The sequence below is a fragment of the Microplitis demolitor genome, chromosome 5, assembly GCF_026212275.2.
Source record: "Microplitis demolitor isolate Queensland-Clemson2020A chromosome 5, iyMicDemo2.1a, whole genome shotgun sequence".
Taxonomy (NCBI): Eukaryota; Metazoa; Arthropoda; class Insecta; order Hymenoptera; family Braconidae; genus Microplitis; species Microplitis demolitor.
The window spans coordinates 4,022,258-4,037,617 of record NC_068549.1 but is presented as its reverse complement, the minus strand read 5'-3'; the positions used below and the strand labels follow the sequence as shown (position 1 = coordinate 4,037,617).

The 15,360-nt window shown below is 25.3% G+C and overlaps 1 protein-coding gene across 2 annotated transcripts in view; it reads left to right on the top strand.

Moving 5' to 3' along the window:
• LOC103569025 (regulating synaptic membrane exocytosis protein 2) overlaps positions 1 to 7,481 on the top strand; it is a 66,183-nt gene extending 58,702 nt beyond the window's left edge. Inside the window, exons 21-24 of one of the 2 annotated variants that reach the window (XM_053738986.1) lie at positions 2,456 to 2,670; positions 3,264 to 3,403; positions 3,682 to 3,816; positions 7,193 to 7,481. In XM_053738986.1, coding sequence (XP_053594961.1) covers positions 2,456 to 2,670; positions 3,264 to 3,403; positions 3,682 to 3,816; positions 7,193 to 7,195 — 493 coding nt within the window. In that variant the 3' untranslated portion in view covers positions 7,196 to 7,481. Of the gene's footprint in view, positions 1 to 2,455; positions 2,671 to 3,263; positions 3,404 to 3,681; positions 4,097 to 7,192 lie in introns of those variants that run through there. The other variant, XM_053738985.1, reaches the window with a different exon arrangement.
• Positions 7,482 to 15,360: the final 7,879 nt, after the last annotated feature.

The following is a 15,360-nucleotide window of genomic DNA, read 5'->3' as shown; positions in this document are numbered from 1 at the left end:
ACAAACATCCAATTAAATAATTTCAATAAAAGAACACATAAAAAAAATTCAATTACTTTTTTTATCTACACTATTAAAAATATGACACCAACAAAAATTTATTTAGTAAGTGGTGCACTTTATATTATTTGTACTAAACACATGACACATTTCTAATTTTTAGTTTCTGTAAACTAATTTAATTAATTCAACAAAAAAGAAAAAAAAAAAAAAAAACATTAAAATAAAAAAAATGACTTAATGTCATCTCACAAAGTAGCATTAAAAAAATTTAATATAGCTTAGATAAAAACAAAAGTTTTGTTTATTAGACCAGACTCTTCTGCGTATGAAATATATATTATATTAATACATATCTATCATCAATATCACATAGAATAGTTGTGTGGTTTGTGTGTCGTTACGACAATAAATAACTATATAACAAAAAAAAAAAAAAATAGCGATTAAAAATAAGTTTTTATACTTTGTGTAACAAAATATTGTACTTGTATTTTAAATATTTATTTCCACTGTATATTTTTGAATAATTAATATATCGCGTGCTTAAAAGTAAAAGGGCTTATAGCTAAGGGTTAATAGGGATTTGTGGTGAAAAGGCGTATAAAAAATTTTTTTTTTGCCATTCGGTTTGAAATTGTCTGAAACGTAAAAAATCTGTAAAAAAAAAAAAAAGTTGGTATCCTAAAGTTGAAAGGGCGTATCTCAAGACATACGCCCTTTCACCTTTCAGAAAAGTACTAGTTAAAGGTAAAAAGATGCAAAAAAAAAATTGGATTTTTTATACCAAATGTTAAATAATAGTTTCACAAGACAAGTTATACTAAAGTAATAGCCTCATGTACAAAGCTCGATATAAACAAATAGAAAATGAATCAATTACAACCAAATTATGTAAAAATTAAGTAATAAAAAAAATCACAATGACAGATAACATTAAAATATTTTGAAATTTCCCGCCAGTCGGGTTTTAATTTTTCCGTGTACTGTACCAAAATGAGCCCGATGTTTTTTTTAATTACACATTATAATTTTATGATAATTGTTTATGTTTTTAAATTTTATAATAACTATTTCTTAAAATAAAAAGCGAGTGTTTGTTTAAACTACGAATATGTTCTTTTGTGAGCTGGCCGAAAAAAAAATGATACGCCTTTTTACCTTTAGAACACCAAAACTTCGAATTCTTAAAAGTAAAAGGGCGTATAATTCAAGACATACGCCCTTTTACCATTCAATTTTTTTTTTTTTTAATTTTAAGCGTAGAATGTGTTTACTACTCGATTGGCAATAAAAAAAAATATGCGCCCTTTTACCTTTGCAAAGGTAAAAGGGCGCATAAATTGTTATAAGCCCTTTTACCTTTAAGCACGCGATATTAAATATAGAAGGGGTAGTTTTTTCGATAAATAAAAAATTTTTTTTTATTAACTGTCAGTTGTGCAAAATTGTGTATTTAAATTAAGTGGAAAAAAACTAATGAGTAAGTTTAGTAATTTATTGATTTTCTTAAAAAAATATACTGATCAATAATTACTAGCATGTTGAAAATTTGAAGAATAAAAATCAGAAAATAATTCATTTAAAAATAAAATTTTTATAAATTTCTAAATCTGATTTTTATTTTTTATTTTTTAAAATTTTTCTTTATGTAATTTTGTTAATTACCTTAATGCGTGGGAATGATTTTTCTGCATGATTACGAAGCTTGGTATGTTTTTTATAAATAAATATTTATCTACATCCTTTTTTTTACTTGTATTTCTATGATCCTGAAGTTAGCTAACAATTAACAATTTTCAAATTTTTTTTTTTCAACAAATCAATTACAAGAAAATAAAAAATAAAAATATGCACCTGTAGAGAATTTTAAAAACTACAGGTGCAATTTTTCAAAACATTTTTTTTTTTCATAATTTATCGTTTGAAAACGAATCAAAAAATTGTTAGCCGTCGGCTAATTCCAGTCTTCATGTATTTCTACTTAATTACCGTACTAATTATTGTGTGTCACTTCTCTAATAATTAACAAAAAAAAACAACCTGCTTAAGAAATCTACAACACTATTTACTAATACCTCAACTCAACTAATTCTTATATTGAATCCAATGTAATTATATTTATTATTATCCTAAAACACTTTCAAAAGCTTTCGTCGAAGGTCCAAAAAAAAGTCTTAGCAAATTTTTTTTATTTTTCCTCTTTTGTAAATTCTGATTTCTCGTCTTTTATCTTGATGAGTAATTTTTTTTACTTATCTTCAATTAATTAATTAATTAATTAACTAATTAATTGATTAATTAATTAGTTTTAAAAGTAAAACCTTAAGTAGTTTAAGCGAATTTTCCTATTGATATTAAATAAAATAAAACACAAAATTTTATTAAATTTTACTAACATAAAAAAACGTTTTTTTTTTTTTTTTTTTTTTTTAAATAAAAAAAAACACAATAGCTGGTCTCCGTGTTTGAGATCGACGGGTGAAGGAGGACAACTCAGTGAATTTATCGACGGCCTTGGACCAGGTCAATTAGTTGGTAGACAAGTACTTGGAGGATCTTCACTTGGTGACATACAGTTGGCCCTGAATTATACTAAGGGCTATTTAGAAGTCGAAGTTGTTAGGGCAAGAGATCTTCAACCAAAACCAGGCAGCAAAATACTTCCAGGTATATTTTAAATTCTTTTTATATTTGAAATCCTCTCAAATAATGAACTTTTACATTTTTAATCTTTTAATTTTTTTACTTCATACTGAATTTTTTTTTTTTTTTGTTACTTTTAATATTAATATGTTATAAAAATTATCATATATTTCTTTATTTTTATTTACTCTTATACTAAATTAATTATATACCCGGGAAAAAATGCTCAGATATGATTATATCTGTTCATGTATGAGGTCATATGTGATCACGTATGGTCATATTTATAGCCGAGCAAGGGAAACATACATGACCAAAATTAAGACGTCTGTTGGAGGTTGGGAGGCCTCTGGAGTTTCGAAGAAGTCTTCTGGAAGAACGCCAGCACTTAGAAGTGGAGGAAAAAATTTATTTCTCAAAACCGAGACCCTGAGATTTTCGATTGAATTTCTTAGACTGAGATTCTGACTCTAATCAGATCTAAGTATTCATATATGATCATATATGAGCATTTTATCTCGGATATAGTAAATCAGTAGGATTTTTAAGTATAAAAATATGATAGCTTGTAAAAACAATATAAAAAAAAAATTGTTTCTTTTTATAAATTATTTCAGCTCCTTACGTTAAAGTTTATCTGGTTAACGGTAAAAAATGTATAGCTAAAGCCAAAACGACAACAGCGAGAAAAACACTGGAGCCTTTTTATCAGCAGCCTTTGGCTTTTCGTGAAAATTTTCAAGGTTGCATTTTGCAGGTAATTTTATTACTCATAATTCAAGTAAATTTTGAAGCTCCTTATGTTGGCATATTTTTTGAGTCATTACTCAGTAATAAATTTTATAATTGTGTGAAAAAAAGTGTGTTAAAAATTTTGAGATTTTTTATTAATTTTAACACGAAAGTTTCACTACAATTACTAAATATATAAATATAAAAAAAATGTAAATTATTTGATAAATATGATTTAATGAATGTTTTGTACTGAGGACGTATATATTTTTTTTTATCCTGCTTTATAATTATAAATTATAGGTGACAGTGTGGGGTGATTATGGACGATTAGAAGGTAGAAAAGTATTCATGGGTGTCGCACAAATAATGCTGGACGATTTAAATCTCAATGAAATGGTATTCGGATGGTACAAACTCTTCGGCACCACGTCCCTGGTCAGTGGCCCTCCATCAGTAGTTTTGTCCCGTCGATCTTCAGCCACCTCTTTGGATTCACTCAAACTATAATTACCATACTTTCATCTATACCTATATATATATCACATACATACATTCACTCACACACTCACACTCACATTCTATATGAAAAACAAATTAAAACTAAAACTCAAACACCATCATTAAATAATTAACTTTTCTAACAAGCAAAAATTATAATTATAATAACTTAAATATAAATATATTAGTGAAAGCTTTTTACAAATGTTAAGTTGAAGTTTACAGATAATTAAAAAAAAATACATATATATATATATATATATATATATATATATATATATATATATATACATATATATATATATATATATATATATATATATATATGTATACATATGTATATATATATATACTTGCCTTAGGCTGCTTAAATAATTGTTGAATGTTACTCTCCTGTAAAAAAAATTCGTTCCAAAAATATTCCAAAGAAGTTCGACATGTGGATCTTTTAAACTTGAGACAGATTAGAACTTTAAATGGAACTTTTTTTATCTTGAGTAAAAAAAAAAAAAAAATTGTAATGTTTTGAAAACTATCTTTCATGCTCTCCTCATGAAAAAGTAACTATCAAAAATATTCATGGATGCCTATTGTCTCTATTAGCCGCAAACATGACTAAACATCTCCCTAGCAACCGTTGCCATGACAACAGTCTTCATAGCAACAGTTGCCATGACGACTATAAGAAGTGACATAACCCCAACTTCTTTAGAAAAGATAGATTTTTTCATTCTTATGGGATTATGGGTTTCTAATAGAATCTTTTCGGAGGAAAGGTAAAATATAGTAAAAATACGTTTTGAGAAATATGTTTTAAAAACGTGTACTATAAAAATTATGACTCAAAAAAAGTTTCACTCAAAATTCAAATATATTTTCAGTTTAGAAGTCCAGATGTCGAACTTTTTTTGAATATTTTTGTAATGAACTTTTTTTTTACACGGACTATTAAAAGTTAATTTTTAATAATTAAAGTAAATAAAAAAAAGTTTATTAAAAAAAAATAATAAATATTAAAGCGTAAACTGGCGGCTCTGAATACGGTTAAATGAAATTATTTTGTAATGAAATGTTGAATTGAATGTTAATTGATGGTATCTAAGGATTAGGTAATCGTTTAAAAAATAACAGTTTCATTTTTTTATTAATATTAATAATAATAATAATAAATAAATAAATAAACAGATTCAACACTAAAGCACATCACATATCATGTCGAAACTAATATAGACTAGACATCAAGTTTTTAAATAAATAACGTAGACGTAGCGGCCATGTATCAGGATGAACGCCAGATCTAGCTTTAGGTACGCACTGAGATCGTTGGCATCGTTCGTAGTGTGTATTCAATTTTTAATTTTACACTAGATGTTTATATTAATTTATAATAATTAATTTAAAGATTCAATTTATGATGAATAATTTATGACAGAAATGAAAATTATTATAAATTAATGGACTAGTGTAAAATTATTTCCTACGCATTTAATAATTTGTGTTTAATTTTAAACGCTTAACCACCTGAAAAATGTGTAAAAAATATCAATTATATTTATTTACTTAATTACTTTTTTTTTTTTTATTAAAGTAGATTTTTAAAAATTTCTTTGAACTAATTGATGGTTTTGGGACGGAGTGAGCTATTTTTTTTTAGAGTATTGAGTTGATTTTAATTAAGAACATGAGATGTGTCGAGAAATAGACCGTAGACAGTATAAATATTATGGAGATTACACGTGTAAGAGTTTATAAAAGTCCATTTATTATTGGAACAGTTGGTTGACACCATTGTTATACGCATTGTAGCAGATGTTGAATTAGTAACAAGTGTTTATTTTTACTTAGATTAGAATTTCATTAAAGTATTTAATTATCGATACTTAAATTTTTATTTTTTATATATTTTCATATTACCAGCATTGAAACTGAATGCGATTAATGGGCATAAACTGATCAGGTTGTTCTCTAGAAAAAAAATTCATCAGTTTCTACCCGCTGTAGTATATTATATACCTAGGGAGGAAAGTAGGACATCATAACCGATTGGGACATCTTTCCTTCTTTCGTGGTGTGTTTATTATTTGTCACCAGATATTCGTACCCCGGGAGACCTTTCCAAGCCTACTTCGACCAAAGTCTCTTTATTTCCTGAGATGGTAGTAGTGTTCGGCCCAAAAGAAGTATGAACTCGTGGTGTCTTTGGTTAGATACCACACGCAATGAGGATTTTTTATTATGACTTCGGTTAATGTCCACCGTAGGCGTCAATTGATTATATTTTTCGGGTAAGAGTTCGGGTAGAGATGGCCCTACAACGTGTGTATGCCCAAAAGGGCACGGAAACGACCTCCTGTAAAACGGAAATGGACTTCAATCTCGTTACATTAATTAATTATTTGTCACCAGATCTGCACCTGAAAGTTTGAATTTTTGTCCCTGTTTGCGTTTGACGCATGCGCTAATTTTGATCATGTGTTTTCTCATAAAAGAAAAGGACGAATTTCTTCTCTCTAAGCAGGGCAGGAATTTAAACTTCCACTGCAGGTATGGTGAAGAATAAATTGTTTTCCTTGTAAAATTACTTAAAATTATACATTCGAAATCCAGAATTCATTTTCTGGCGCACTTTTGGTCAGAAATTAGCCTATTTTTACTAATTCCAGACATTAATACTTTCAGTATCAATGCTGGTCATATAAAAATTATAGCCCGTGGCACGGGATAAAACACGATTTCAAATTTTTTTCGGTGTGTCCTCACTTTCAATTCAGGCAGTCAACTTCTCGCTCGCCTGAAATCGCCTTGTTTTCACTCTTGCCACACAATGTACCATTTAAATATACTTGTAATGTACGACGATTTATTTTTCAAGTTAAAACTCACTCTGTCCTAGTAAATAAAAATTGCATGGTTATAAAAATTATTAAAGCCACTTAATTACCAAAATTCCCTTTGTTATTTTTGTGCCTTGTAATTTAAAAATAAAAAATAACGTAATTACTCCCTTAATTTATCATATTTTTCGATAGATCATTGCACAAATATTTGATAATTCGTATGCATTTTTATTCCTCGTAGTTTTTGAAATTCAAAATTTTAAATTACAATAAAAAAAAAAAAAAAAAATAGAATAAAAACGAGGTAAGTTGAAACCGTATTCGGAGTCCTCAAAAATCCCCATTAATTTTTTCGTACTTCATTAATATAAATATTTACTTTTCACCTCTTTTTCAATTAACTAAATTTTCATAACTACCTTATAATTATGAATAATAAATGAATGCATTAACAATAAATATATTTTTAATTACAGTGAAATCAATGGAACTCGAGTGTACATCACATCGATATAAATGCAAACAAGGTGTACTTATAAAAATTAACGCCTGTTAAATAAAAGAAAATAAATAAAAAAATTAGAACTGATAAACTTAAAAATAAATAAAAATAAAAGTGAGTGATTTACTGAATAAAATTTAATGTAAAAGTGATTAGTGCACTAAATTAAATGCATTTAATCCAAGTAAAATATGTTATCACAAAATAAGTGACAAAAATTTAAATAATTATTAAATTAAAATATAATCATTAAGAATTAATTAGGTTTATTTTTTAATTGCTAAGGTAATAATAAACTTTTACGCAATTAGACTTTTATTAAATATAAAAGTGTATTATTACTTGATATACTATTAGAAATATTAATAATAATAATAATAATAATAATAATATTATAACGAAAATAAATCCATTTACGAATTATGAAAGGAAATAAAATCCAGACTACATATATTTAATATATATGTAAGATTTTTAGTTAATGTAATTGTATATAATAATTAAATATGTCCAGTAAAAATTTTAAATTCTATAAAATCATTACTTAGCTTAAATAATAATCATTTTTATGAATGAATAATTTTTATATTTTAAAGGCGAGTCGAAAAATTTTTTTTATTGATAATGAATTTGTGTTTTTTTTTTTTAAATTAACGATATTGATTTACAGTCGACTACCCGTCAAAAGTCTAGGGGATGTATGGGAAATTTTTCTTGGAATTTCAGTCTTCCCACTACCATGCGATTAGTTTTGTTCTCGACTACCCGTTAAAGGCCTGTTTTATTTTATATCATTTTAAACGTCATATTTACATTTTGTTACATACGCGACTATCCCGATTTTCCTGACGCTTATCGCGCTAAAATAAATAATTATCTTCTCACACTAATAATAATTTAAATGCAAAAAATTGTAATGATAACGGTATTGATTACAGTAATAATTAAAATAATAATTTTATTGATCAACTTAATGCTCAATAAAACTTTTAAATTGTAACAGAAGCTTTGGATGTAATCCATGATTACAATTATGAATAATAAATTATATTTTACTTAATAATGATAAAATTATTATCCGCAAAACATAGATAGTAAATTTTCATCATTAATTTTGATATTTTTTCCTATTGTTAGTTTATAATTTAGGGAATTTTAATGGAGGCTTATAACGGGTTCTCTAGTACGAAAGTCTTTAGAGTGGTTAAGTGGGGAAGCTGTTTGGACTCAGTAACTCCCAATTGAAAGGAAGAGACTTATGACGGGTAGTCGACTGTATTTACAAATGTTTTTTTTTAATGAATAACAAATTCGTCATCGTTAATTTGTGTATCTGTTGTAAATAATTGTACCAACTACATAGATTCGCGTGGATAACAGATTGTACGAGTGACATCAATATAATATTAATGAGAAGTATAATAATAATAATAATCATAATAATAACAGTGATGATGATGATGATGATAATTATGTTGGAAAAAAATTTATTGCAAAACATAAATTATTAAAATAAAGAAAAAAATTTGAATTTCAAAATAATTTTTTTATTTAAATTTTCAAATTATCGAAAAAAAATTTTAGTGATACCAATTTAGATATATAAATATCTATTATCTTCTTTTTTTTTTAATTTGAGTTGCATAAAAAATTCGAGTAAGCAAAATTGAATCAAAATTTTAATAATTTCCGATAAAAAAGAAAATTATGACAATAAATAATTGAATCTTAAAATTAATGGTTTGAAAAAACGCTAAATATTAATTATTACTGTGGTTATATTATAAAAACTTATAATCAATTTAATTTCTTATATTTATTGAGAGGATATCGCTTTAAGAAAATTCTGAATAAAAGTTTTTTTGAAACAAATTTTTTTTGTAATTGATTTAGTGAAAATTAATTAAAAAGTTGTTAATTGTCTGTTAACTTTAGGATCATCCTGTCATCGTATCCTGATGAGCGATTATAAAAACACGGTTTCTATAAAATTTTTCTTTAAATTTAAGTCAGATCACGTATTAAATGACGCGTACTTAACTTTAAACCTTTATAACGTCAAATTTTTTATGAGTCTGTTCACGTACTAGTTATTACAAGATTACAAAATAATGCCTGAAAAAAATGATTTTTTGATCTTTAGATAAAGGGATATCCTTTTACATCTTAAATTTTTTTTTCATTTTTACTAATTTATTTTATCAAATTTTCTGATTTTCAAAAAAAAAAAAAAAATTATTTTATAAATTCAAATTTTAAAAATAATTATCGATTATTAATGTGCCCGATTAAAAAAAGTATGCTATCATATCTAAATGTGCTTGAAAATAATTATAAAAAAATGATTAAAACCATAAACACGGAGGATTTTTTACTCGTTAAACAAATACTGAATGTAGAATCGTAAAAAAAAAAATTGAAATAATATAAATAATAAAAAACATTAAAGGAACCATTTGTAAGTATTGTGAAAAGACATAATAAGTACGTAGAAAAATTATAATTAATAATTTTAATTATTACGTAAAATAAATAACAATCTATAATTAAGCTGACTTTCTAATTAAAAAAATTTTTTTGCAAAAGGAACGCGTGGGAGTATAAATATAGTCACAAGGGGGTTATAAATATGAAAATAATGAACGTATAAAATAATAAAGTAAAAAATACATAATGTAATATTATAAAGAAATTGATCATAAATACATGAGACTATTAATTAATATAATAATAATTAAATGGTTAATTAATCTGCCAATTTTCACGTTTTTCATTATTCACCAAAATTGTTCTACTTTTTTTTTATTTTTTTAAATTCATTAGATGATTACTCGATAAAAAAATATTTAATCACTTTAACAAATATTAAATTGGCTATACGTTAAATTCTTATCAGGTTATATTTTGGATATCCCTAATTAAAAACGGGTCAAATTTCCTATAAAAAAATCCATGTGGGATGGCGTGGAAACCCATAGAAATCTCTATGGGTAAGTGTGCGCAAACCCATTCATTTCGGACTGAAATGCATGGGTTTACGCACTTTTATTTACTGAGCATACTTGCCCCCTATTACTTTACGGCTGATTGAACTTAATTAATTATTTTGATGTTTTTCAAAAAATCTGGGTCTCTATTTAAATTTCGTTAAGGAAAATTTCAAAAACTTTTATGCAAACAAAAGTCATACTTATTTAAATATTATTTTTTTGATGTTTCATAAAGTGATTAAATTTATTTTTTTCATGAAATTAGTTCAGCACTGAATAATCTGTTTTTTTTTTTTTTTTTTTTTTTAATTAATGTTAGAAAAATAAAAAAAATTAATTGTTTAAATGATAATTGATTAAGTAAAAGTATAAAAACGTGAATTGGCTACAATGCTTGAAAAACATAAAATATTGCATATCCTATTGAAAAGTAGATCTTTGATATATAAATATAAATAAAAACTGCAACACTTAGTAGATGCGATAAATTAAATAAAAAGTGATTGAAAGAAATAAAATTAAAAATAAAATTTTTTTAGACTTTTCTACGAAGAAATGTGTTTGTATCCGTGACTATAATCACCGGCAAATAAAAAAAACTATAAATATTTAAAAAAAAAAAATTAGTGTATGTATCAAAAATTCCATTTGTCATATTTTTTTTTTGTTAAAAAATGAAACTTTATAATTTCTTTTTTTTTTTAACTATTGGCTTTAAAAAGTAAATTGAAATAAAAGTCACTTAAAAATTTAAAGACTGCCCACTTTTATAATAATAATTAATTAATAGATTTTAAAAAATCGATAAAAGTTTAAATATAATTTGAAAAAAAATTTTTAATTATTTAAATAAAATGAGAGTAAAAAAAATATTAAATATTTTTACCCTTGCCTTGACGGTTTGTAAATATATGCATGCTCAATTCAATTAACGCTGGTGAATCATGGATACATTAAATCTTTACTAAGAAACAAAGAATTGAAAAAAATAAATAATAAATAAAATAAAAAAATGATAACAATTATTGATTTAATTAATTAATCAAGTGAAATAAATGTTTGACTTTGTACTTATATAATTAAAATAAAAACATAATAATAATAATCATATACATAATAATAAATATGGACTGCTTGAATATGAGTTGTTGGTTACCGTACATGAATGACAAATAATCTGCAATTTTTTAAGAGAAAAAATATTTAATGCATTACAGTAGATTATATGAATTTTGTTACGCATAATTATTATTATTATTTTTACGATGTCAATATTTATTATAATTAAGTATTAAAAATATAAATTATGCATATATGTGATGGGAAAAATTCTTTACTGGGTTAAACCGATCGAAAAATAACCCCATGTTTTGAAAGTATGAATTTTTTGGTCAAAAAATTGAGTATAATGTACAATAATATATATATATATATATATATATATATATATATATATATATATATATATATATATATAATTGATATTTGGCGCATATACGGTTTCGGAAAAGTATACGTAATTCACTTGAACTGTATCCGAATTTTAAAAAAAATTTTTAATTTGGGGCACTTCTTATTTGAACTTTACATGATCCTATATGTCAGATATAGCGTTATATGAGTCAGATTTGGTTTAAGTCCATTTTATATTGTGAATGGGTCAAAAATAAAAAATATCTGATTTATATAGGATCCGTAAGCTAATAAAGATTCATATTCAAACTATGTGACTATAAGAGTCAGATACGACTGTATATGAATCAGATATGGTTTAAGTATGATTAATATCAGGTTGGCTAAGAATATAAACTGTCTGGTTTATGTAGGATTAGTAAACTACTATAATTTTATATTCAAACTATATGTGATCATATATGTCAGATATGACTTTACATGAGTCAGATATGGTTTAAGTATAATTTATATCGTGAATAGGTTTAAAATAAGTCTTCATATTTAAACTATATGTGATTATAAAAAGCACATATGGCTCTATATGAATCAGATACTGTTTAAGCATGATTTTCATCATATACTGGCCAATAATTCAAATTGTTCGATTGATATTCGTAAGTTGATATAATTTTTTTTAAAACTATATATGTTCCTACGTGTCAGATATGGCTTTATATGAATCAGATACTGTTTGAACGTGAGTAATATAATAAATCTGCGAAATATAAAAATTATTAGATTCATATAAAATTCGTACGTCGATATAATTTTATATTAAAACTACATATGATCCTATATGAGTCAGATATGACTTTATATGAATCATATACCGTCTGAGTATGATATAAATCATTAATTTATGCTTGTTTTTATTTTTTCTGCTGTATTATAATTCTTACGACACGAAAAATTTAAATATTTTTGGTTCCAAAAATTCATATAATCTCTTACTGCTGTAATGTACTACAAGATACTTCTTATATTTTTTCATCAGATTTAAAATACACTGACCCGGAAATTTTTTTTTGAACTTCACTCGAAACATGAAAGCTATCATATTAAATATGAAATAATTTTGTCAACTAGAATGTTTAGATCTGTAAAATATCAATAGACAACAGCAACTAAAAATGGTAAAAAAAACAAACAATAAAATTGATGCCAACAATTAATTATCTATCAAATAATCGATTATCTTTTAGAGTCGAATTTAAAAATAAATTATCAGAAAACGATACTTGATTGTATCTTTAATTTAAACATCGCCCTCGATTTCAGCGATAAATCATAAAATATTCACTCGTCTTCGAATTGTAAAAATATTATAAATTATTAATAATTCAAAAATAAACAAATTCAACATGAGTCGATTGCAGAAATTAAAATATAATAAAAAGTGATTCTATTAGTGATAAAAAAAAAAAACAACAGTATAATTAAATGCAAGAGTTACTCGAGTTTAGACAAGTGATAATCGAAAAAAAAAAAAAATAATAATAATAATAATAATAAATAAAAATGCTTCGTACATTTCTAATTTGTCAATGGTGATATAGATACATGATTATGATAAAAAATAATAAAATATGAGCGTGTTAATAATTATTATTGTATCTCATTGAGAAATAATGCGTGAACGTGAACATGTTGTGTTAATAATAATAATACCATTAATAATAAAAATAGTAATAATTTTTTCGATTGATACTAAATGATAAATCACAAAAAAATGAACAAATCTAAGCTGTACGATTAGAAAATTGTATTAACGACGAGTCATCGTAAAACTATGTATTAAAAAAAAATTAATTATTATAATAATAATAATAATAATAATCATAATGATACATAATAAGTTGTCTTTTATGAGTTTTATGTTGAGTTAACAATAAATTTATTTGCTTATAAAATTGATTAATAATTTATAATTTATAATAAATGGTTAAAAAAATGTAAATTAAGTGGTCGTTATTAAAATTTTAAAAATACAGGGAACAAGACGTTTGTCGAGACTGTACATATGAGATTGTATGAGTGATCCGACCAACTGAGAATCATAAATTTATTGTTGTTGAATATATGTGTTGATTTATATATAAATATAATAATATTAAAATATATTGATATATATAATGTGTATGTATACATAGATTTATGATGACTCATTGTAAAATAATAATAATAATTATTATTATAATAATGCGTTAGTGACTGTATCCAACTATAAAATACACCAGATAAAGGACACCCCCAATGCCAGAAAATGGCGTGTGACAATAAAGTGATTCAAATTATTTGTTTTTATCTATTTTATTCATACTATTCCTATTACTTTCTTATTTTTTTTAACAACATTAAATATGACGAGCATATAAATCCGATTGATAGGCAAGTGACATAATGAGCGCGACAAAAAGGGGTACGGTTAGTTTCACGCTGGCCGCTAGGCAGCGCACGGTAATACCGAGCGTTCTTAGTTGGAAGAGCGCAACAACTGCTCATAACTCGCTATTCATTGTTTTTATTCCCTTTTGATAATTATTTTAGTCCAACTCGTTGTGACGCGATTATTATCAGCCTCATTTCTCACATTGCAGTTATCAATGCTTATTTGGGCCGTGCTGCACCTTGGGGTGCTTGTCACAGAGCTTCTCTCTGTGACTAGAGGACATATGTAATATTTTTGCTTCGATACGCTGGAAAGGATTAATTTTTAGGTCGTTAATCAATTCATGGCTTGTCACTGTGATAATTAACGATTTCGATTTAAAGGTGCGTTAATATAAAAGAAAGCTTTATTATAAATTTTATCGCAGTTGTTTTTCTACTTTTAATTAACTGTCGATAGGTAATTAATAATATTTTGACAGTTTATTATTGAGTATAAGTAACTATTTGAACATCGTACCGATAATTTTGAATATTTACATATACGTTTACGACAATCCGATTTTACACATGAATGAAATGGAAACTTATTTTACCCATTTGAATATCCAGAAAACAAATACCATAAATTACGATTAAATCTTGATAAAAATTCGTGTGTATAACTGTTTTCATAGTTATGGAGGGGGAATGTCTTCAATAAAGTATAATTCGATGGACTTATGACGTGACCCGGCTGTATTTATTTTCTTATAAAATAAAAGAATGACTTTCTACCCTCTAAACAGGGTAAGAATTCAAACTTCCGGTACAGGTCTGGTGAAAAATAGTATATACATCACGGAGAAATGTAAGACGTCCAAATCCGCGCATTTCCCACCCTCGCCGTCGGCTTTTGTAGGCAATTACACACGTGGGTTGGAATGTCCTATTTTTCTCCCTTGGTGTGTAATGTACTAATTCCTTGCCTTTTTTTTTAGTACTGTAAATCGCGTTGTAATTTATAGTTTACGTGTCTTATTATTTTAATATAATTGATTTATTAATTACAAATTACTGGTTATTACAAAATTTCAAAGATGAAAAATTACCAGTCTATTTAAAAATGATAAAATATTCATTTATAATTAAAAAAAAATATAGGTGTTTATTACGCTTATCAAAAAAAAAAATATGCATACATTAATTAGTTCAAATGTAATAATGATTATAGTATAATAAAGATAAGATATATAAGTACTCATTAGACGTAGATCGATAAAAATCGAAGGTTTCAAAGATGACAAGACAAATATTATAACTATAATAA